Genomic DNA, 25,166 nt, shown 5'->3' with positions numbered 1-25,166 from the left:
TGAACATTGAGCAAATCCCCAAATATAAAAAAGATCTAAATATAACTCCATATTTTCAAACGTAAGTCAATTTATCCAAATTTCAAATGTTGCAAGTGTTGTTGGGTCATCTGTGGAGAAATGTTTCTATTAAATAAGTATCATTCATACTGATTTTTGATGCTTTTATTATTCAATGGTTTTATTGTATTGATATTGTATTTTATGGTCTTGGCACCAAATGTAAACCGTCCCGAGTCGCCTCTGGGTTAAAAGGGACGGTATAGTAAATAAATAAATTTTAACCATGAAAAAGGTGTGAAAATTCACTTGTTGAACATTTCTTGATTTCCAAGAAACAGCTAAATAATTCAAAAGATCATCAACATTCCTGAATAAGAAATAATTTTCCAAAATCAATTTTATTCATAGTCTCACTTCTACTCAAAATGTAGCTGCCATGTGACAACTCCAAAACATATGCAAAAAGCATTATTTATACTACGTATCGTATAATTTGCTGAGTGATAAACCTTCTCGTACACACATTGCCATGATTAATAACTGAAAAGAGTGGTTTCTGCTGTATAAGAAATAATCAGACAGCTCTACTCTCAATTAATGAATAAAGATGATCTGTAAAAATTTCCAGCAAAAATGGAAGAGAAATGAAAAATCCAAATTCTGACTAATTCCTGGTCATTAGTTTTACCATCTTTAGCTGAGAACTTATTTTGCAGAAAATACACACATGCTTGTTTTGCGCAAAAAAACCCCCAAACAACAACACTTTTTTACGAGGAAGACTTGTGGTTGCTTTTGCTGTACCCATTTATAACTGTCCCTATACAGCCCACGAGCTTTAAAGATGATTACTTCATATTATGTTTCTGAGATCCAAATTATCCCAATGTATTGATCATTAGGAGCTGGTACGTTAGTCATGCTTTTGCGATCCTTTAGCCTAGCTCTATGCAACTTTTGCTCTACGGTTTTTACAATATACACAAAGATCAAAATCTCTAAATTTCACGTACAATTCTTCGAATAAAATCTTGAGCAGCAATGTGATCTGAGATACTATAAAATACTTTGGGAGCAGGTGCCCTCTTGAGATGAACTATTCCTACACAGACAGGCGGAAGTCAGGTCTGCATGTCATGCCTTACCTAGCTGAAAAATATTGTCATTCACACTATCCTAGATAAAGTTTCATGGAGCATAAATAAAAGATTCTTCTGTCATTTTCCCTACTTTTTTTTACAGAAAAAACTAACAAATAGTAGAAGACTGAAGACAGGATGATCTTAAATAAAATCCTTTCCTTAGCTAAACAGCTTGGGAAATGTGGAGATGAAATAAAAGAAGCATAATGAGACATAAAGAGGCGGAGTAGTGTAGTGGTTTTAGCACTTGACTGAAACTCTGAAGACCAGGATTCAAATCCCTGCTTTGCCATTAAAACTCACTGGGTGAACCTGGGCAAGGCACACTCTTTTACTTAGAGCAGGACAAAAGCATTTCTCCCAGTGAACAAGAAAATCTCATCATAGGTTCACCTTAGAGTAACCATATTTCAGAAATGACTTAATGGTACACAGCGACAAAACTTCAGTGTTAACTCTAAAGGGATCAACCAGCATCTAGCATTTTCACCACGAGTAGCTAGCTGTTGTGAGATTATGGTTTGGATTAATTATGCAAATTCATGAATGCTCTACATTTTCACTATCTCTTAGTTTAACATTCACTCACTGGTCTTAAATTACATATTTCTGATGGTCTTAGCAACCCCTTAGACAGAGAAAGCTGAAGATCTCTTCAAGCATCCTTCTCGTCCTTTTTGGAAATAGACGGCAAATCCTCCCACCAAAAGCCTTCCACCTGCACTCTGGATGTAGGTGAATTAACACTTCAAAACTAAAGGTCAATGCCCACCAAACCCCTCCAGTATTTTCTATTGGTCATGGGAGTTCTGTGTGCCATGACTGGTTCAATTCCGTTGTTGGTGGAGTTGAGAATGCTCTTTGATTGCAGTTGAACTATAAATCCCAGCAACTAAAACTCCAAAATGACAAATCAATCCTCACCCCCAACTCCACCACTATTCAAATTTGGGTGTATCGGGTATTTGTGCCAAATTTGGTCCAGTGAATGAAAATACATCCTGCATATCTGATATTAACATTATGATTCATAACAATAGCAACATTATAGTTATGAAGTAGCAATGAAAATAATTTTATGGTTGGGGGTCACCACAATATGAAGAACCGTATTAAGGGTTTGCAGCATTAGAAAGGTTGAGAAAAACAATTCTGGTTATTTTAGCATGCCATTCGGGTTGAGTTTTGGGTGAATGAGTTTCAAATCAACTTTGAGTCATTCTAAGATTTAGAAATCAGGACTCCAAATATTTCTAAGATAACAAGAGAGTGAAAAATCAGGCTGAAACTATGGCTCGATTCCTATAACACACGGCTGGAAAGCATGCTCCAAACTCCTAGCTTGGTGAAGAAGCTGATGCCATTCCCTTTCCCTAGCTACTAGGGCTGGGCGGTTTCGTTTCGTAATTTCGTAATTTGTTAAAAATTCGTTATATTTTTTGATAACGAAGCAATATTGTACCATTCAGGAGCAACTAAAAAACGAAACGAATTTTTTCGGAATTGTTTCGGAATTGTTTCGTTATTGATTCGTAAATGTTTCGTTATTATTTCCGCATGTCTGGTGCAAGTTTTAGGGTTGCTGTTTGTTTTCTCAGTGAAAAAAATATAATTATCACACCAACAGTCAACAACAGAGGGAGAGGGAAGCTTCAGAAGCTTTTTTAGCGTATTGCGCGATCGCGGCCGCCATTAACGAATTGATTTGTAATCGATTTGTAATTGTTTCATAATTGTTTTATGATTTCCGAAATTTCGTAAATATCGAACTTTTTTAAAGGAAAATTTCGGAATTCTTTTAAATAACAAAACGCAAAAAACCCCTAAAAACGAATCGAGTTTAGAAACAAATTTTTCCGTGTTTGGACAGCCCTACTAGCTACTTATCTTACATATACAGTGGCAGCTGGGGGATTTGAGGATTCAGTAATTCCGTTTTCCTTAGCACCAGTCAAGCTTCAACATTAGACTAGTTATTCCTTCCTGGATAATGTAGAAATTCAGCAACATTTTGAATCAGTGACTGTGCTGGCATGGCTGTGCCAGGAGTTTGCATTTCTTTTTCATGCATGGCTTGTTTGCTTTAATTCATTTGGGTCATCCATTTTGCAATAAGGTGGTTTCCCTCAGTTTGCAACCATAGGGCCAAGGACCCATCCATCATCGTTAGGACCTTTAGATCCACCCTTTTCCCCAGTTTTGGAGGGAAAAGGGGGCCTTTAGTTCAGTTACAGTTGGAAGTCTTACAGACAGGACGTGGGAACCTTTCTTTCCCTCCTGTAAAAGGCTTCAATTCTTACAGCTCTGGGGAAAGAAAGGAAAAGCTCTGGGGAGAAAGACAACTGCTTTCAAGGCTCCGCCGGGGAGAAAAGTAACAGTTCTTACAGCCAGCCTTGGCTGAAAAATACAGCCAGCTTTTGCTGGGAAGAGAAATGGTTCCACAACCTTCATCAAAAATCTAAAGGACGCCAACTTGGCAGACTCGCAGAAAGCTTTCCCTGGTAAGGGCACTCGGGTTTCCATAAAGCAGATTGGAACCAGGAGCAGGGGCCTCACGCCAGTAAAGTGAAAGACGTTTTCCCAAGGAGGGGTCAAAGGGTTTTCCCCAAGGAAAAGGAACAGTTTGTTAAGCCAGTTGCCTGACCCTTGTGGGCAGATTAAGAAAGCCACTCGTTTTTCAGAGTTATGAAGTATTTGATTAATTTGTTGAAGATTTAAGCACCAATAAAGTATTTTGTTGAACTTTTTAAGCCTCTACAGAATTTTGTTTTGGGAAACCTAAGAGACCCTTTAGCTGAGGCAACCCCGGGTGTCCAGCTGGGCATACAGAAAGCACGCCCTGCAAATAGACATTGCCACAGGCCCAGCGTGCGACAGCACAGTGACTAGTGGAAGACCAAACTGAGCCCTAATGTTCCCATCCACCCACATTGTTTGTTGTTGGGCATCCAGAATGAAGGTATTGTCTGGAAGCAAGAATGTGTACCACAATGGTCAGTAAAATACCATGGACTAGTGCAATATTGAAGAGGAAGAACATGACTCATGTAGGGAATTAATCGTTTGCTTTTATTGAATTTTTTATTGAATTTTATTGAATTTTATTTTATGTTATTGAAAGCCACTCTGAGCCCTCAGTGGAAGGAGAAAGGGAGAAATGTGTCAAGAGGAAGGCATATCAAGCCAACCCTGAATAGGACCACCTTCCACCTGGAAATAGATGTCCTCACTGCGGGAGAAGATGCAGATCAAGAATGGGGCTCCGCAGCCACCTATGGACCCACGGCCAAGAGACTACACTTGGAAGACCATCATCTTCGGACTATGAGGGATCGCCTCAGTAAGTAATTAAGTACTAAGCCACTATGAGCCTCAAATTGGGAAGACGTTGTGGTAACAATAACAACAACATTAATAATGTCACTTTCAGAAACTATTATTGCAAATATGTGGATGAAAATAAGATATAGCACAGCCCACAATTGGTACATTCATCCCTTTGCTGATGGCTGCAAGGGAGAATATGGCCACTGATTTACATTTAATTATTTATTTCTGCTCTTTAATAATTAATGACATTATCTTGGCAATTTTCTGTCTTACTGGCTCAGTCTTCAAAAGATTCCCAGTGCTGAGCTATGCTTTGAAACACTTGATAACACAAAGTATAAATTTATCTGGAATTTTAAACTGTAGAAAGATCTTTTGCGTCACACAGAAGATTAGTGATATATCAAGTGAAAGGAGCAGAACTCAGATCTTAGATACTGATTATCTTTATTTCCTCGAAGTGTCATGTTGGTATGTCACACTTGAAGAGTAATAGAAAACCCCTCTCTGATGCTCATCTGAAGTTATTTTCTCACTTCTAGGTGTGGAATTTCTTCTGAAAGCAGAGAACTGATTAACACAGGTATATTTATGGTCTAGAAGGAGAATGCCTCAAGACTTTATATTTGTGCTTGGAAGGAAGCAGATGTGATTGCAAAAAGGTAGGTCACTCTGTGTCTATGTGACGTTAATTCTTCCTTTTCTGTCTCGCTACTTCCATCACTCCTGAATATTTGGCTATTTTGCTTAAAATATTTTGTCCCAATCTTTATCAAAATGATGTTGAACCAACTTTCGGGCTGCATCTACGCTGTAAAATTAATGCAGTTTAACACAACTGACATTGCTCAATGCTTTAGAATCATGGAATATATAGTTTTACAAGGTAATTCGGCATCTCTCTCCAAAAATAATTATGCCTCACTGAAGTATATATCCAATGATTCCATACAATTGAGCCATGTCCATATATATATATATATATATATATATATATATATATATATATATATTGTCAAACTCTCTTATTTCTATTCTAAAGTGTAGATGCTCCCTATGTGCTCCCGTCATACCCATTCCTCACCTTCCCTATTGTGTTATACTTTTGAACTCTAAAAATGTAGGATGAGTCTTCTTCCAACTCTGATTCTATCTTTTTCTATATCTCTATTTGTATACCTGTAATAAAAGTGAAAACATATGTAATATTTAGGCATGTGTGATCTACTAAAATGTTTCAAAAGTCATTACAAAATTAGGGGATGCTAGCATTTTGTTTCTAAAGTGTTTCTAAAATATAATTAGTGAAAATGTTTGTACTATAACATGACTAACGAAATTTCGTTACTTTTTCGTTATAGTAATTGCATATAATTACTATAATTGGGTAAACTTCAGGGGATCCTTTCTCCCTCATTTTTGCATCTGTTGGGGAGAAACATGCTACAATGGTAGAACACATTGACCACTGTTAGCCCATCAAGTTTCAGAATGGTTCACTTATCCATAGATTTTTGGGGAATTTTCAAATGTTTTATAAACAACATCTATAAGGAAAAACTACAAGAGCTATCTCCTTGAATTTTTTTATACAGTGACACAAGATAACAGGGAATCATTCTCCACAACTTTCAGAAATATTCATACATCTACCAATTTTAGGGAATTTTTAAAATTTTGACAAAAAAAAATAAGCCACAACAGTTATCTTATTGAATATTTCTCATATTAACCAATAGAAACCAACATTAACCATTTTTATATTTTCATAGAAAACTAAAATTGGAGCATACCCCCAAGGGCCATCTAGTCCAACTCCCTTCTTCCAGGCAGAAGGCACTACAACAGATGGCCTGACCTCCGACTGTCTGCTGTATCACTGCAACCAATTTACACCGACCAGTCTGACTTAACATCAGAGTTAGCCCTCATTCCACAGATATATAAACCCAATTTTCCTAGTTTCCAACAGACCTCACAACCTCTGAGGATGCTTGTCATAGATGCAGGCAAAATGTCAGTAGAGAATGCTTCTAAAACATGGCTATATAGCCCAAAAAACCTACAACAACCCAGTGATTCCAGCCATGAAAGCCTTCAATAATACATTGACAATGTGATTCTTGGTTGCATCAATAGGAGCATAGTTTCATGATTGAGGGAAGTCATAGTGCTACTCTACTCTGTTTTGGCCAGATCTCACCTGGAATACTCATCTGTGTCCTGTTCTAGATACCACAATTCAAGAAAGATATTGACATACTGGAATGTGTATGAAGAAGGGCGACACAAATGATAAAATGTTTGAAAGGAAAACCCTATGAGAAATGGATGCAGAAGCTTGGTATGTATAGTAGGCTTGGTTTATGAGATGAAATACTGTACTCTGCCCATCTTCATTATCAAGCCTCATTCATTTTAGGATATATCTCAGGTTCCAGCTATCTCACTGTCCCAATCTGCCTGGGCCCCAAGATCCTTGGTTAGTGGGAAAATGAGGGTGGGCCTTCTCATTTGCTGCCCCTTAACTCTGAAATTCATCTCACCCAGGAAAGGCAAACTGGCTCTCTCCCTGCTGTCAGCAGGTTGAAACCTTTGCACTCAGGCCTGTAGCAGGGTGTGTGTGTGTGTGTGTGTGTGTGTGTGTGTGTGTGTGTGTGGGGTTCAACCCCCCCCCCCCCGAAATGTTTCAGATTTTTTTTAAAAAACCTGGTTTACTCATGAATTTTAACTGGTTAACCAAATCCCCATGCTAAGTCTATGAGATGCAAAAACTTAAGAGTCCCTCCAGAGCTGCAAGCACTATCTCAAGCAAATATTGACAATTTATTCACACTGTCATTACTTGCAGCAATAGCCGATGTAGTGAAGCAACCAAGTTGGGGGGGGGAGGGGTTGAATGCTCTCATTAAAAATGATGGTACTCACCTTTAAGGCCTTACATGGTCTGGGGTCAATGTACCTGAGGGACCGCCTCACCCCTACCAACACCGTTCTGAGGACCAAGATTTGTTGTAAATTCCCAGTGTCAAGACCTTGTGTCTAACAGCAACCAGACGCAGAGCCTTTACAGCAGTGGCACCATCACTCTGGAATACTTTGCCACCTGAAGTCCGTGCCTTGCAGGACTTATCAGCTTTCCACAGGGCATGTAAGACATATTTGTTTCGACAGGCCTTTGATCTTTGATATTGCTGTTTTTAAATTGTTTTAAATTGTTTTTAAATTGTGATAGATTTTAGCCTGTTCTTGTAAGCCGCTCCAAGCCCCAGGGGAGTAGCGGCATATAAGTTCGAACAATAAATAAATAAATAAATAAATAAAGGAGGCCAGACTTGGTGGAGGTGGTTGACAGGGGCGGAGCTGCAGGCTATGGAAGGCTACTCTGCCCCCTGCTGTGCTCTTTGCTTCAGCGTGAGCTAGGAAGCAGGTTTCAACCCCCCCCCCCCCGGTGAAAATTTCAACCCCCCCCAAAAAAAATTTCAACCCCTCCCGAATATTTTTTTCTGGCTACGGCCCTGGTTGCACATGGCCTTCAGATGACCATGATCCTTTCCTTGCCCCAATTATATTGGTTTGTGCAGTGCCCACCAGGCATGTAAATGGAATTGGTCACTGCTTAGATCTTGCAATGGCAATACCTAGAATGAAAAAGTAAAAAGAAAGAGATGAGGGGGAAAAGAAGAAATTGCTCTCTCCTTTTGTCCCTCCTTTATCTGGTCACCTCATTGTTCTGGGTATTGTGAGAGATGTCATTTTCATGCTTAGTCAGTAACACAAATAACAGAATGATGGGAACTGATGGATGCTATTACCCAGGCATGTAGCTGGGGGGGGGGGGCTTGAGGGGCTTCAGCCCCCCCCCCCCCCCCAAATTCTCATGGTGGTTCACGAAAAGGCCTTACTGGTGCATTATTTAAACTGTTAAGTTTATTCATATCATGATCTGATCACCATACTCAATATATCCCATATGCATGGGGGTATTGGGGTAATGATACAAAAGGTTTGCTAGGGTAAACCCTCTTTCACTCAGACTCAGCCCCCCCCCCGAAACTCAGCCCCCCCGAAACCCCCCTGAAAAAAAATTCAGCCCCCCCCCCCCCCGGATTGAAATCCTGGCTACGGGCCTGCTATTACCTGTCCCCGAACTGCCCAAGCACAAAGAAAGCAGGATATGGGTGTAAAGTCAGCTAGCACGACCTTTGAACTTTTGCATCACCCAGAAAGGCCAGACTAAGTTCCTACTAATAGCCTTTGTGTGAGTGCAAATGCCACTGCCTTCCCTTTCTGCTTATCCTACTTATACAGCAAGCACTGGGAGACTTGGGAATGCAGCTTCATCTTCCTGAACACCTATATCGGTTATCAAAAGGCTGATCATCCCTTTCTGGATAGTAAAGATCTTTTTCCAGATTAGAAAGACAGGGCTGAACCCACAAGCCTCTATCCCACACACACATTTCTTGAACATCCTTTGTGTAAGGGTGAAGGCCACCTTCCATAATATTCAGGAAAATACCATGCACTGGTGTAACTAAGGAGGGCAAGAACATATCTTATGAAAAGGACCCCAGCCTGTAGGGACATTGTTTATTAATCCGATACATAGCTGAGAAGTAATTCTCCCTCTCTCTTTTCTCTTGTAGGAATCAAGTCCAGAAGAATTTCCGCCAGTTAGTACCCTTTTCTTCAAACTTTTTAATCGAATATAAAGCAACTGAGTTACAAATTCATGCTTATATTATGGAAAGGTTTATAGTATCCACCATTGTTTTTCTGATCTGCCTTCCTGGACTTGTAGGGAATGGAATAGTCATTTACCTTCTTGGCTTTCACATTAAGAGAAATCCTTTCACCACCTACATACTGAACCTCTCCATTGCTGACTTTGGACTGCTAACAGTGGTAGTTGCACACAATATTTTTTTGATTTTAAACTTGCTTGGTGAGATTTCCTTTATGAATTACCTACATGTTCTGCATGATTCCATCTTTCTGTTCACATTCTTGATCAGCCAGTTCCTATTGACAATCATCAGCATTGATAGGTGTGTCTGCCTCTTTTTCCCACTTTGGCATCGATGCCATCGGCCACCACGTTTGTCCACTATTGTTTGTGTCATCATCTGGATCCTCGGCTTCTTGATATCTTCTACAAATGCCATACTCATGGTAACTATTCATTTTAAAGGGATAAACACTGTCCATTATTTCTTGAATGTTGTAATTTTCATGCCCATCATGTGTGTGTCCACTGTAGCCATGTTCATCAAAATCTCCTCAAGACCACAACAAAATAAGCGGGTGAGATTGTTAAGAGCTATTTTGTTGACACTTATCTTCTTCTTGCTCTTCACTTTTCCATTTAATGTTATTAATATTCTTGTCATTTTTAAAAAAGTTCAACATCATTTCTTTACATATGCCTACCTATGTGCCTCTCTAAACAGCACCATTAACCCCATGATCTATTATTTGGTGGGAAGAGATAAAAAAGGGAAAGCCAGCAAAAAAATAAATATAGTACTTGAGAAACTTTTCAGAGAGGAGGAAGACTATAGGAGAGAACAGGAAAACCTCAGCTGACTGCCCAGTTTGATGCCAGAAACAGCCTTAAGCATAAGTGAAAGCAAATACTTCAGCCAAAATAAAGATAATACACTGTCTTCAAGTAAACATAAAACAGAAATCTTCACATCAGACAGCAAATTAAAATCTTTGATGATAACACACAGTGTTCAAACAAACATAAATCAGAAGTCTTCAATAAGACAGCACATAAAGTCTTGGAAAAACAAACAGGCTTACAAGTTGCAAACAAGAGCCTTTAGAGATCAGACACTGGAACAATGGCAGGGTGCTGATAACAGGAACTCCTCCGAAAATAGGTCAGTTGCAGCCAGCACTGAGCCTCTGACTTTGCTGCTAATTTATAGCCCTTGATGTGCAGGTACAACTGTACCAGGAGCTCCAATTTTGTTTGCTTTGCATTGAATGTTTGTTTGTAGTCCTAAGTTTCAGGGACTCTGCAGATAGGTGGCTTCTTTTGGCTGCAATCATAGGGCAAACCACCTGTCAGTTATCGTTAGGTTCCCTGGTCCTGCCCCCTTTTTGGGTTTTGTAGGGTATAGGAGCCATTTTGGGCCAGTCCACACAGAGAAGCTTTCCATGCAGGACATAATACCAAGAGCTCCTGTAGAAAGCTTTGTCTTCTACAGCTTGGCCGGGGTTCTACAGCCCACAGCTTGGCCAAGGATCATACAGCCTTACAGCTCCTTTGCTGAGGGACTTCAGTCAGCCATCACTGAAACCTGAACTCCTTATTCCCTGGAAGTCTACAAAGCTCTGCTTGGTACCGGGTGTAGGGGCTCCACGCCAACAGAGGCAAAGAAAGACTGCCCAGATTAGAAGTTAAGGATTTCCCCATTAGTTAAAATATCAGTCATGAAGATAGTGCCTGTTCCCTGTGGACAAGATTGAAAGAGCCTATAGATTGTTAAGAAAGCTTTAAAGTACCTGTTTGTTTTCATTAATAAAGAACTTTGTTGAACCTTTAAGCAATCTAAAGACTCTGATTTAAGGAAATCCAAGGGCTTTTAATCTGAGGCAGCCCCGGCGTCCCATTGGGCACACAGAATTTATGTCCTGTCTACAGTCTTATGCACAGGCCCAGCGTGCGGCAGCACACTTGACTTCCCATCACAGCTGTCCCTCGAGCGTGATCTGATTGCTCAGTATTTTCTCTGCTAGCCTAGCTAATCTGCTTCTGCCCTCTTTCTCTCTTCCACGTTCCAGCAACATAAGGATTTCTGATATATCTACCACCTCTCCTGCTCCTTCTTTTTTCTCACCACTAAACCCCAAATCCCCAAGTGCTGCTTCTTTTACCACCTGTCCTCCTTCTCCCTCAGAATCAGAAGAGCAATCCACAACACTGAGCTTGGTTAAAGGGTTTTTTTTAAAAAAATCTGACATTAGTGTCTTGAAAATGGATTAGAAATATTCTCTTATATTCATCACATAACTCCTGACTTATTTGAGTTATTATGTGCATTTTCATTCTTACCTATATTTACTATATAGTGCCATCTTTCAATTCACATTCTCTGCTAACCAGAGAAGTAGAGGCACACAAGCAGAGAGCACTTTTGTACCTAGGCCACCAACCAACAGATTTGTCCATTGCTGTGCATGTCACCATAAGGATCCTTGCTTTCTTAGCATTAGCTACAAATTTCACCCTCTCAGTCAATATTCAGCTTTACAATTTCTGGATATATGCACTCTTCTAAAAATGCAGTATTTCTCATGCCCATCATATGTATATGCACTATGGTTATGTTTGTTAAAGTCTGCTTAAAACCATCACAACAGATGCAGGAGAAACTCTTAAGAGCCATTTTCCTTACATTTGCCTTCCTCCTCCTCAGTGTATATATCTATGCCAGCATAAGCATAATTCTAAACAGCACCATTAACCCTATGATCTATTATTTGGTGGAAATGAAGACATATAAGGGAGGGATTCAGCAAAAGTATAAATAAAGTAGGTTCTTGTAGGTTTTTTCGGGCTATAGGGCCATGTTCTAGAGGCATTTCTCCTGACGTTTCGCCTGCATCTATGGCAAGCATCCTCAGAGGTAGTGAGGTCTGCTGGAATTGGGAAAAAGACCTCACCTCTGAGGATGCTTGCCATAGATGCAGGCGAAACGTCAGGAGAAATGCCTCTAGAACATGGCCCTATAGCCCGAAAAAACCTACAAGAACCTAGTGATTCCAGCCATGAAAGCCTTCGACAATATAAATAAAGTGCTTGAAATTTTTTCAAAGTGGATGAAAGCTGTTGAAACAACAGGAAACCTCAAAGCAAGAAAGTACATGAAAAGATTATGGTGAGTAGTGAATGTAAGATTAATTTTATGAGAAAGACTCACCTATGATATTGGTATAGGTACAATCAGAGACTTTATCTCAAGGTAATATTTGCTACCTCATTGCAAAAATGGGCTACAATTGGAGATGACTGGCTTGTGATCTTTTGTATTTTGAACAAAACAGCTGGAGATTTAAATCAAGAGGGATGATTTTGGCAAGGCTCCTGGCACCCCAGAAGCAATATTCCTGCTTCTTGGCAGGGGGTTGGACTGGATGGCCCATGAGGTCTCTTCCAACTCTTTGATTCTATGATTCTATGATTTTTCAAGCAATCAAATATCTTAACTGGCTTGCTTATTTGCAGCTTTAGTACCTATTTAATCAAGATAAGGGTAATGCAACTTAGAGACTCCAGTAAATTAATTTCATTAACAGTTGTTTAAATATGATTAAAAAGTATATACTTTAAATGGTTTTGAAATCAAGGACAGAAGAAGAGCCTGTGCAAGAAAACAAGATAACGTGGGCCCAACACTGTGGACATATTGTGCCTATGGATGTATGGGGGGAAATGTGATTCAAAGATGTAAAAAAATATGTGCAATATTATAAAACAAAAACTGTATAAGATGATTTATAGATAGCAGTAAATCCCCCAAAAGCTGGTAAAATGTCCTGCAGTGATTCAAAGCAAGGTTGGAGATGTCATGATGAGAAGAGTCCTTTTTTTCCCATTTATGATGACCTTGTAAAAATGGAAAAGTTATGGATGTAAAATTTATATGACAATTCCAAAAAAACGTAAAGCTAGATTTTGTAATGTTAATAAAATATTTCTGTTGGACATTATAGATTACTTTTTGATACATGACAACAGCACAGAGACTATTATTTGCTCAAACATGGTCACAGACTGAAGAACTGACAATGGAAGAATTGTTACACTTACTGAATTGGTTGAAATGGCCACATCAATGTGGTTTCTAAGGGTTATGCCCGTTGGAGACTTTATGAAAGACTGGAAACTATTTATGAATATTGTTTTTGAGGAAAATAATATCTAATGATGTAATAGCAAATTGCAGTTATGATTAGTAATTATAATAGGATTATTAATTAGATATATATTAGCAGAATAATAATGTTATATTTTTTTCTTTGTTGTTTCATTACAAGTATGACTAGAGGAGGTTAGAGCCATTTTGCATTTCAGTTATATGTCTGTTTATCTTTTTCTTATTTCCTCTTTTTTCTTCCCTCTCTTTATTTATTTTTGAATATATATATCACCCTCTCTGAGATCCTTATTCTTCAGTTTTTCAAGAAAATCTGGATTTATGGCAAAGGCTTGAGATAATATGTTGTTTGGGATGCTTTCCTTTCAGTTTGTCAGGGAAACCTGGGTTTATGGCAGGGGTTTAAGGAAGCACTCCTACACTGGGACCCTTTCCTATCTTCATTTCAAGGGAATCTGGGTTTGAAGAATGGGGTTAAGGAAGCATCCTTTCTGGGACCTTTTCCTTAGGCACAGCTTGCATAAGACACACCACAACATTCTTCTATTCTTATTGGCCCAACAGGCAGGGCTCACAGGGGAAACCCATGTGAACAGCACGCTTCAGACAGGTAAGCTGGGCCAGAGCTGTCCCATGTGGTGCCAAATAGGGGATGAAGACCATGATTGGCTTCCACATAGTCCAATAACAGATGAAAAAATGTGATGGCTGAGCTCTTATCGTTATAGCTATCTGCTCAAGCCAAACAAGCCAGACTGGCAAATGGAAACCAACCACTCTGATCCTGTGCACGAGCTAGGGGTGCTAGGGGGCATTGGATAATAATAATACACTTTATTTATATTTGGCCCTTCTCCCCATGGGGACTCAGAGCTGATTACAGCGTTTACACACATAGGCAAACATTCAATGCCTTTATAATCATATACAAAAGAGACACACAAACACAAACAAAGGCAGAGGCTTCTCCTTTTTCATTTCCAGTTTCTGGACATGGTGCTTCATCTCTGGCTCTGGGGAGGCATTTCTCTCCATTTTCAAGCTGAGAAGCCTGCTTTGTCATCTCCTGATTGTGTGGCTGGCAACGCAGTCTTTGCCTTTGCATCTCTTTGACTTTTCCCACCAAAGTAATGCCTATTATCTACTCACATTACATGTTTTCGAACTGCTAGGTTAACAGGAACTGGAAAAGACAAAAAGGAGTTCACCCTGTCTCATGAATTGGTTAGCAGTTTAGTGGCACAAATTTTTAACCCACTGCATCACCATTGCTCCTTGAAGGGACTCCCATCCCACCTCCCCAGACTAATTCAGCCTGGGAGAGCATGCAATGATTGTGGGGACAAGATCCTGGATCCTGGAACAGGATCATGTCCCCACTATCATTGCATTCTCTGTGTGTGTTGTGTGAATGCACAGTGGCAATGAGATTCTACACTGAAGTATAAATGCAGTCTCAGGGCCCTTCTACACAGCCCTATCTTCCAGAATATCAAGGCAGAAAATCCCACAATATATGCTTTGAACTGGATTATCCGAGTCCACACTCAGATACTGTAATGTGGGATTTTCTGCCTTGATATTCTGGAAGATAGGGCTGTGTGGAAGTGCCCCTAGTCTCATGTTGCCTTCTCCTCCATAGCTGCTCCTTTAAGTCCTTACACAATTCCTTACATTATTTAAGTCCTTGAAAAAGTTTACCATCTGCATAGTTTGGGAATTACTCTGATTTGGCATAAATGGAGGGACCAGATCTCAGTACTCCACGAAACTATTTCCTGCATATTTAAATGTGCCTAAATTCATTATCAAATGGACTTATAAACAACATTTAAGCTTGTTGGATGACTTGCATTTTCATAAAAGGAACTACAGCCATACTCAATGGAGGATTAAATATTCAATATCATGGGAGAGCTATAATCAAGTCACCTTAAATTGTTTTCCTACTCTAGGAAGTCTCTAAGTGAATTCTGCATTTCTGCTTTTTTCACATTATCCCTACTTGTGTTAAATGTTTGAAATTCTCCTTAGTGATTTCTCCCTTTTGCTTTTTCTTGTATCAGCCCCCTTTCTTGTACCTTCATTAGACTTCTTAAAACTGTGTCTTCAATATCTTGATTTTTAAGTAACTCCAATTTTTCATGGATTCCCTTCACTTTTAGTGTTCCTGACCATAGGAACCCACTCAGTAGTCTCCTATTTAATGTATTTTCAAAGGCTTTCATGGCCTGAATCACTGGGTTGTTGTAAGTTTTTTGGGCTATATGACCATGTTCTAGAAGCATTCTCTTTTGAACTGCAGTTTCATCCAGTGCCACTATAACTAGGAATAGGAAAGGAATAAACAGAATTGGCATATTTCCTATTTTCAAAATATTCATTTATTTATTATATTTAACACCAGCAGTCTATATGACCACAAAACAATATACATTCAAAAATATAGGTGAGGGAAGAGAAAAAAACAAGAAAATAAAAAATGATTATTCCACCAACACATATCTAATACATAATCGCACTAAAGCTGGTAAAAGCCATAACCACAGCTTAATTACATCATTAGAGTATGTCTTCCTTGTAATATTTGTGTGGCAACATGGGAGGCTTCCTGATATGCATTGAAACAATGGGGGGAAGCTGGGCGGGGACCCTTCCCCTATGGGATGAGGTGAGGAGGAAGGCAGGTGATGCAGCACACTGGGTTTCCCACACCCATTGCTGGGCTCATCCAGATACACCACAATGTGTGTCCTTGTTACCAGTTTGGGAGAAAATGTGGTAACGATTGCATCGAGTGTTACAAGATTTTTAGATGACAGAAGTTACCACTTTATATAAAACACTTTCCCAAAAATAAAAAAAAATGTATTCCCAATCTCACCACTTTTTATTTTCTGAAATTTATAAATTTTCACTTTTGTCCGGTTTTAACTATATTATTCTTGTAATATGTAAGCCACCCTGAACCACAAATCTGAGAAAAAAGGTGGTAACAATAATAATTAAAATGTCACTTTTAGAAACTATTTTCACCAGCATGTAATTATTTATTTCTGTGCTAGACAAGAGTACACAATAAATATTAAATGTGAACTATGGACCCCGTCACATTTACTCCTGGATTCAGCACACATTGTGGTGAATCTGATGGGGGCCAGTGAGGGGTGTGGGGAACCTGGTGCCCTGCATCACCCACCTTCCCCTTCACCTCATCCCATAGGGGGAAGTGTCCCTACCCGACTTCCCCCTATTGTTTTCAGTGCAACATAGAAAGGCCCTTGTGTTGCCACCACTTCCTCCTACACCAGTTTCACCCCTACTCAGGCATAGAGCCTCACCAGAAGTACATCAATGTAGTTTGATGGGAGCCACCGGGCTCCCTGCCTGAAGAAGAGTGAAATCTGCATAGGACAAACACTTTTTCCCCTCTGATGAGGTGGAATGGCAATATCTATGTAATTATTCCAGTTATTTATTTTTATTTGTCGTGTCAGGACAACCAGTCAAATTATATTACATTTCTAACAGAACAAAGCAAACAAACAGACAAAATACAAAATGTGTGAGTTTGGTAGTTGATTAAATGTCCTTTGACAAGTATCTGGCCACTTGGAGTGCTTCTGGTGTTGCTGCAAGAAGGTCCTCCATTGTGCATGTGGCAGGGCTCAGGTTGCATTGCAGCAGGTGGTCAGTAGTTTGTTCTTCTCCGCATTCACATGTTGTGGATTCCACTTTGTAGCCCCATTTCTGAAGGTTGGCTCTGCATCTCGTGGTGCCAGAGAGCAGTCTGTTCAGCGCCTTCCAAGTTGCCCAGTCTTCTGTGTGCCCAGGGGGGAGTCTCTCACAGAAGCGACCAGCATTATTCCAGTATTTGTGTATATTATTGATCTTTTTAAAAAAAATCTAATGCTGAGTTATGCTTTGAAAGACTTGATAGCATAAAGCACATATTTTTCTTGAAATTCTGCTAATCTTAAATTTATTTTATTTCATATACTTGTACTCCGCCCTCCTCACCCCCGAGGGGGGACTCAGAGCAGCCTTAAATGTGTACCATGGATATCTTGGATTTTCCCATCTATCCCTGTACTATTGCCTTAAAAAAACCCAAATCTACAGCTGAGCCAGGCCTTGAAAGACTTAATAGCACAAAGTGCAGATTTCCCTTGTGTTTTAAAGTGTGGAAAGAACTTTTCAGGAGCACAGGAGATTTGTGATGGATCAAGTGAAAAGGGCAGGAACTAGATCTTGGATGCCGGTGCTCCCAGTAATGGATATCCTGGAAGTGCCATCATTATACCAAGATGGTGCCCCACCCTTGGAACAGGATATAAAGCAGCTGATCCGAAGTTGTTTTTTCACTGCTGGATGATTAAGTTCTTCTGAAAGCAGAGAACCAATTATCACTGAGATATCCACGATTTATAAGGAGAACATCTCAAGCCTGGATATTTGCTATTGAAAGCAAAGAGAGGCTATTGGGAAAAGGTAGGACCTTCTCTGCATTAAATGTTTTCATTATACTAAATTTTGTCCCTTTTAAAAAATATTCAATTGTCAGCTTGTATTGTGAGCGGATACTACAGCTCCAGAAATTTCTTGGGATTTATTAGTTCCGATAGAATGCCAATTTGTGATAAGATCAAAGTACAATGGATTTTTTTTAAAGAATAAGTGTTTTTGGCAATCACATTGCACATGGATTTTGTCTCTCTGATGTAATTTAGCAGCACCACAGATATCAGGCCAGCCACCCACTCCAGTAAGGAGGCCTTTTATTTATATTCCTTTTGGGGTGAAAGGGAGAGCATCCAATCAGGCAATCCCCACAGGGCCCATACCTGCAAAAGTCAATTTCTTTGGAAGCAGGTTTAATTTCCTTGGCACCATGTGTTATTTGGACATCCCAGTCTAATGTGAAAGTCCACAGTCAAAGTGCTATCGGACTATGAACAAAGTTGTGCCTTCCATTGCCAAGAAATACTCCAGAATCACACAAATGTCATTTAGGGTATGTCTACACTAATTGCCAACCCCAAGTTTTAACAGGCATTTGTGAAAGTTGGGACTATACCAGCAGCAACAGCGTCCCCTCTCCCACCCAATTATTTAAATTGATGTAGATAGCTAGACTGCTTCTAGTTTAGTTTAATCCAGTTAGCTGTCCATATGAGGCAGTGCTTTCAACCTCTCTTTCCTGAGTTCCATGGCACATGGAGCTCCGTGTAATTTCTAACCTTTTCACATTTTTAACCATTTTTTTAAAAAAATATTTCTGTTTAAATAAGGAAGAAAACTGCAAACTAATATGGCCAAAAATCAAAACTGAGTTCAGAGAAGTGCAGTAAAAATAGGAAAAGGTCTGAAATCCAGATTTTATGAGGAATGGCTTAGGGAGCAAGGTATGTTTATCTTGGAGAAGAGAAGGTTAGGCGGGAGCATAATATTTAATGTTTAAATATCTAATAGGAAATTATATTGAGTAGGAGACTCATTGCCGGAAGAATGGGGAATCTCTCACCCCATGTTGAGTGTGGCAACATGGCTTATAAAACTCAGCAGATATTGTGGTGGTGGGGAGGATTCATTGGAAATTCAAAATGTCGAAGGGCTGTACCTGGTCTGTCTTCATTAAATAACCTCATTCATTTCAGTCTTGATTCTGGTTAACTAACCTCATCACATTGAGATGGGAAAGCATGGGTGTCCATCTTTTCAGTGTAGAGAATCAGCACCACCATACCACTGATATCATCAGCAGTCGAGTCCTTTCGAGTTCTGCCTCCCAATCAGACTCACATGTGGAAACCTAAGAGCTGGTAATACATTCATCTTACATTCATCACAGGGGCAGCATTAATTTTTTAAATTAGGAGAAACAACAATATCCAAAAGCCAAGAGATCCCATGCCCTGCCCAAAGCTCCTTATATTAAAGGAGAATGTTACCAGTTTAATGCCACTTCTTTCAATGGGATAAAATTGTTTTGCCCCAAACCCCATATGATACAAGAGGCAGTGATCCAGGTTAAAACCATTTCTTTCCATAGGACACAATTCATAGAATCATAGAATCAAAGAGTTGGAAGAGACCTCATGGGCCATCCAGTCCAACCCCCTGCCAAGAAGCAGGAATATTGCATTCAATTGAAGCAGGAATATTGTATTGACAGATGGCCATCCAGCCTCTGTTTAAAAGCTTCCAAAGAAGGAGCCTCCACCACATTCCGGGGCAGAGAGTTCCACTGCTGAATGGTCCTCCTCACAGCCAAGAAGTTCTTCCTCATGTTCAGATGGAATCTCCTTTCTTGTAGTTTGAAGCCATTGTTCTGCGTCCTAGTCTCCAGCGAAGCAGTAAACAAGCTTGCTCCCTCCTCCCTGTGGTTTCCTTGTTCTCCCCCATACCACATATGATACAAGGGACTGGTGATGGGCAATGAAACAGAACAGGAAACCTTGATGGTTCCCATCCCACCTATTTTTCAGTTTGAACCATGGGAACAAAAATGTGATAAGAGGTAGGGGCTCTGTGCAGAGTTCCCTCCTTTCAGGACATTTCTGCCTCTTTTCAACCCTGAAACATGTGATAAGTTCCATGCCTCTCCATGCTTGAAAAGAGGCTGAAGTATCCTATGAGGAGGAAATGTATCAATGTGATGAAGTCAGATTGACGGAGTTCCCTCCTTTCAGCACATTTTGCATCTTTTCAACCAAGGAAAGCTATGCATTAAGGCTGGAAGTAGTTTAACTCATGTGATGAGTTCAGTGCCTCTCCATGCTTGAAAAGAGGCTGAAGTGTCCTACAAGGGGAACATTTCTCAATGTGATTAGGTTGATTGTCGGAGTTCCCACCATTCAGGACACTTCTGCCTCTTTTCAACCAAGGAGGGCTATGCATGATGGCCAGAAGTAGTTTAACTCATGCAATGAGGTCAGTGCCTTTCCATGCTTAAAAAGAGACTGAAACATACTACGATAGGGAAATTTCTCAGTGAGATAAGGTGGTTAAAATTACCATAATTACAGAGACTTGATACTCTGTATGGCAGTGGTGCCCAACCTTTGGTCCTCTAGGACTTCAACACCCACAAATCCCTAACAGCTGGTAAACTGGCTGGAATTTCTGGAAGTTGAAGTCCAAAACACCTGGAGGACTAAAGGTTGTGAAGGATTGCTTTAAAATGACATAGACTATAAGTAGACTCCCTTAAAATTTTCACATAAACTTTGAACTGATCTATTGCAGCATTAAAGGAGAGACTAGGACGCAGAACAATGGCTTCAAACTACAGAAAAGGAGATTCCATCTGAACATTAGGAAGAACTTCCTGACTGTGAGAGCTGTTCAGCAGTGGAACTCTCTGCCCCAGAGTGTGGTGGAAGCTCCTTCTTTGGAGGCTTTTAAATAGAGGCTGGATGACCATCTCTCAGGGGTGCTTTAAATGTAATTTTCCTGCGTCTTGGCAGAATGGGGTTGGGCTGGATGGCCCATGAGGTCTCCTCCAACTATGATTCTATAAAGAGGAGAGATTGACAATCCTGGCTATGTTCCTCAAGAAGTGTGTAAATATGATTCTCTGCCATCCTACTCATGATCCTGAAGAGGGCACAAATATCATTTCATGTTTTCCTTTTCTGATGATTTTACCCATACAGTGACCATCTAGGGACTTAGGTACACAACTCAATCTTCCTGAGCACAAATGATGGACCTCAAAGAGCTGATTATTATTTCCTAATATAATCCATGTACTGATGGAACTAAGAAGAGCACAACATATGTGATGAAAAGGACTCCAGCATCTAGGTGCATCTTTCATTACTCACTTGCAGAGCTGGAAAGTAATTTGTCCTCTATCTCTTGCCTTGTAGGAGTGTTTATTCCAGAAGAAGTTACTATGATGACCAACTTCAACAAGTCACTGTTTTCTTCTTTGAATGCTGAAGTGGAATACAATGATACTGAGTGGCTGGGTAATAACAGTTTTCCAAACAACAAAAATGATGATGCTATAGAAATATTTATAACCGCCAGTATAAGTCATCTTATCTGCCTTCTTGGACTTGTAGGGAATGGTATTTTCATTAGGCTTCTTGACTTCCACATTAAGAAGAATCCATTCACTACTTACCTTTTGAATCTCTCCATTGCTGATATTGTCCTGCTCATAGTCCAAGCAATTAATAATGTATTTGAAATTTTAAATATATTTGGTAAAATCTCATTTATGATTTATGTACGTATAGTGTATTATGCTATCTTTCTATTCTCATTCACCACTAGTCAGTTCCTGCAGACATCCATCAGCATTAACCGTTGTATGTGCCTCTTTTTCTCACTTGAGCATCCATGTCACCAGCAACCCCATTTGCCCACTGCTGTTTGTATCATCATATGGATCCTCAGTTTCTTAATCTCTGCTACACATTTAATCCTTGTTTGCAGTATTAGGTATTACTGGTTAGGAAGCCTTCAGTTTTTTTTCAATGCTGTGATTTTCACGCCCATCATGTGTGTGTCCACTATAGCCACGTTAATTAAGATCTGCTTAAGATCACAACAAAATAAGTGGGGGGAACTGTTAAGAGCCATTTTGCTACCTCGTGTCTTCTTTCTCCTCTTTGCTTTTCCAGTTCATGTTATTTACAGTTGTGAACTGTTCCAACAACCTCATTTTTATTTCTATCTTTATGCCTACATATGTGCTTCTCTAAACAGCAGCATTAATCCTGTGATCCATTATTTGGTAGAGATAAAATGGGGTGAACCAGCAAGAGAATACATATAGTACTTGAGAAACATTTCAAAGACAAGGAGAACTGTAGAGAGGAATAGGAAACCTCAATGGAAGCCCCTTCACCAAGAACATAGTAATGCTTTGAAAATGTATTAGAAAAATCTCTTTTCTATTAATATGTACTAGAAAATCCTGATTCATCTGAAAAGTTAAGGAGACTTGCCTGCTTACTCAAGGGTATACATTTCTGTGCATATATCTCAAGCGTGGGCAAACTTCAGCTCTCTAGGTGTTTGGACTTCAACACCTACAATTCCTAACAGGCAGTAAACTGGCTGGGATTTCTGGGAGTTGATCTAAAATATCTGGAAGGCCAAAGTTTGCCCATGCCTGATCTATCTTCAGTCCAAGCATCTGATGAAGTAGGCTCAGGCCCCTTCCACACTGCCCCTGCATCCCAGCATTTGATCCCAGATTATCTGGCAATGGAGATTAATATAATCCAGTTTCAAGAAGATAATCTTTGTTTTATATGGCAATGTAGATTGGGCCTTTAATGAAGGGAGTTATTCATTCTTGAGGAAAGTGAAGATCTTAATTGATTTGCTTGTATTAAACTTGTAGATATAATCAAGAAACACACAGCATAACAGACTGAAAAATATGTAATAATTACTTATGCAACTCAAAGTTTTGTCAATATGATGATATGTAATTTAAAAGTATTTACATGCCTTCTGAAATTAGAGACCAATGATGAACTTGTATAAGAGTACTGGATACAATGAGTCCAAAAGTTTTGGGCATAATGTCTGTATGGATACAGGAGAGAAAATATGATCCAAAGATATTATTTACTTTGTGCAAAAAAAAAAAAAACCCTGCAAAAATAATATATAGTTGGTAACTAAGCCCCAAAAATCAGTAAAGCATCTTAGAATGTATTGTCGAAGGCTTTCATGGATGGAATCACTGGGTTGTTGTGTGTTTTCTGGCCTGTATGGCCATGTTCCAGAAGCATTCTCTCCTGACATTTCTCCTACATCTATGGCAGGCATCCTCAGAGATTGTGAGGCTGCAGACCTCACAACCTCTGAGGATGCCTGCCATAGATGCAGGCAAAATGTCAGGAGAGAAGGCTTCTGGACCATGGCCATACAACCCGGAAAACACACAACCCAGAATCTTAGAATGTTTTAAAGCAATGTTGGGAATGACAACATAAGGAGAACTTCTTTTTCAAATCTGATGAACTTGCAACAAGATGAAAAGTTAATGGTCTAAGATTTATTTGTTCATTCCAAAAATTAAAACTAGACATTGTAATGTTACTAGAAATTTTTTGCTGAGCATTATTGTTGAAGCTTTGGATTGTAAATGACAACACCATCAAGACAATGCTCTCCTCAAATTTGGAAACAGACTGAAGTGCCGATGATGGAAGAATGGATTGTTCCGCTTGCTGAGTTGACCCAAATGAACAAATTAATGTGGGTTCTAAAGATACCAGATGCCAGAAAGATGAAGACTTTCTGAAGGCTGGAAAAATGCATGGATATTGCAAAGAAGACAAACTCTAATGATGTAATTGAGATGTGGTTATGGCTATTACTAACTTTAGCAAGATTATGTATTAGATATGTGTTGGTGGAATAATCATTTTTTCTTTTCTTGTTTTTTTTTCCCTTCCCTCTCCTATATTTTTGAATGTATATTGTTTTCTGGTTATATAGATTGCTGGTGTTAAATATAATAAATAAATGAATATATTGAAAAAGAAAGCATGCCAGTTCTGTTTATTCCTTTCCAATTCCTAGTTATAGTAGCATTGTATGAGACTGAAGCTTTTTTATCATCCTAGTTATGGTAATGAATGGATGGAGATGAGGGAGAACCTAATATTATTTACACACATTACCAAATCCAGTAGTGATGCCACATGACAGAAGAGCTTCCCTTGCAATTTGATAGGAGTAGCCAAGCATACCACACTCCAGACCCGTGGTCTTAGTGGATACTGTAATCACCTGATGCTCTTCAGAAGTTTTCCAAACAACTACTGCAAATAGTATCAGAATCTGGGGGATGCCGTTTTAGCATGCATCTCATACCCTTGTAATTAGTTACTGTTTCTAAGCAACAGCCAAAAATGTCATGCTCCTTTTTTAAAAGGCACCAGAAAATTACAAGGGGAGCTCAAATTGTTCCTATGACTTTTACCAGCCTAATTTTCCCTGGCGAATAATGTGGAAGGAAGCAGGGCACATTTTATGGAAATTCAGGGGAGAGAAAAAAAATCAATGTGCATGGATTATTACTGGTGCAGACAGTAGGGACTGTACCACCTCTGTGGAATATCTTACTGTATTGGAGGTAGCCAGCCATCGGAGAGCCTTCACCATGGCATGATGCCACGCACTTCCTTCTTCCGTACTGGAAGGTCGTTACCAGAAGACCGTATACTCTGAGAGGCTATGTCCCTGTGACTCAGGTCACATAGAAACAATGGAGCACATGCTTCTGCAATGTCTGTTTTATAGAGACATTCGATCTCGCCTCATCTTACCATGGACAATTAAATATCCAGGATGCTCTGGACAATTCTATGTAGATTTGCTGCTCTCAGACACAAACTTGGCTGTGACATACAACGTGGCTATGTTCTGCACAGCTGCGATTAAAATTCGGCAGACAATGATTGAGGTTTAAAAGATCTAAGCTTCTCCTCTGGAATATTGATGTGAAATCAGATATAGACTGATATTTATAGTGTTGGATATCCCCCCTCCCCCAACCCGGTGCCATCCCCACTACCTCTCTTCGGATGATCGTGTAGGTAGAGTTAGGTTTTAATAACTACTTTTATTGGTTTTTATCTTAATTTTTAAAATTTGTTGAAGTTTGAAGTGTATAACCCCTTGGATTTGATGTGAATGTACGCGACTGGGTCCCCATGTTGTGATCTGGTAATTGACCATAATAAACTTTACTTTACTTTACTTTACAATGTGCATGGATCATCAAAGAGCTTAAATATTTGAGATCCCAGTCACCTGA

General features: G+C 39.5%; 2 protein-coding genes across 2 annotated transcripts; both read left to right on the top strand.

Annotated features, from left to right (window-relative positions):
* The first annotated feature begins 9,134 nt into the window (after positions 1 to 9,134).
* Positions 9,135 to 10,882, top strand: LOC132773524 (proto-oncogene Mas-like). The gene has a single exon (XM_067467027.1). The coding sequence runs from the start codon at positions 9,222 to 9,224 to the stop codon at positions 10,062 to 10,064; it is 843 nt and encodes a 280-aa protein (XP_067323128.1). The 5' UTR covers positions 9,135 to 9,221; the 3' UTR covers positions 10,065 to 10,882.
* Positions 10,883 to 21,272: 10,390 nt separating this feature from the next.
* LOC137096793 (mas-related G-protein coupled receptor member H-like) lies at positions 21,273 to 22,160 on the top strand. The gene has a single exon (XM_067467026.1). It carries the CDS (start codon positions 21,273 to 21,275, stop codon positions 22,158 to 22,160), a length of 888 nt encoding a protein of 295 aa, XP_067323127.1.
* Positions 22,161 to 25,166: the final 3,006 nt, after the last annotated feature.

The sequence above is a fragment of the Anolis sagrei genome, chromosome 4 (assembly GCF_037176765.1).
Source record: "Anolis sagrei isolate rAnoSag1 chromosome 4, rAnoSag1.mat, whole genome shotgun sequence".
Taxonomy (NCBI): domain Eukaryota; kingdom Metazoa; phylum Chordata; class Lepidosauria; order Squamata; family Dactyloidae; genus Anolis; species Anolis sagrei.
This window is presented reverse-complemented; position numbering and strand designations above follow the sequence as displayed.

What these genes read in the sequence shown, in the direction of transcription:
- LOC132773524 (XM_067467027.1), top strand. Translation starts at nt 9,222, where the DNA reads ATGGAAAGGTTTATAGTATCCACCATTGTTTTTCTGATCTGCCTTCCT.
- LOC137096793 (XM_067467026.1), top strand. Translation starts at nt 21,273, where the DNA reads ATGACCAACTTCAACAAGTCACTGTTTTCTTCTTTGAATGCTGAAGTG.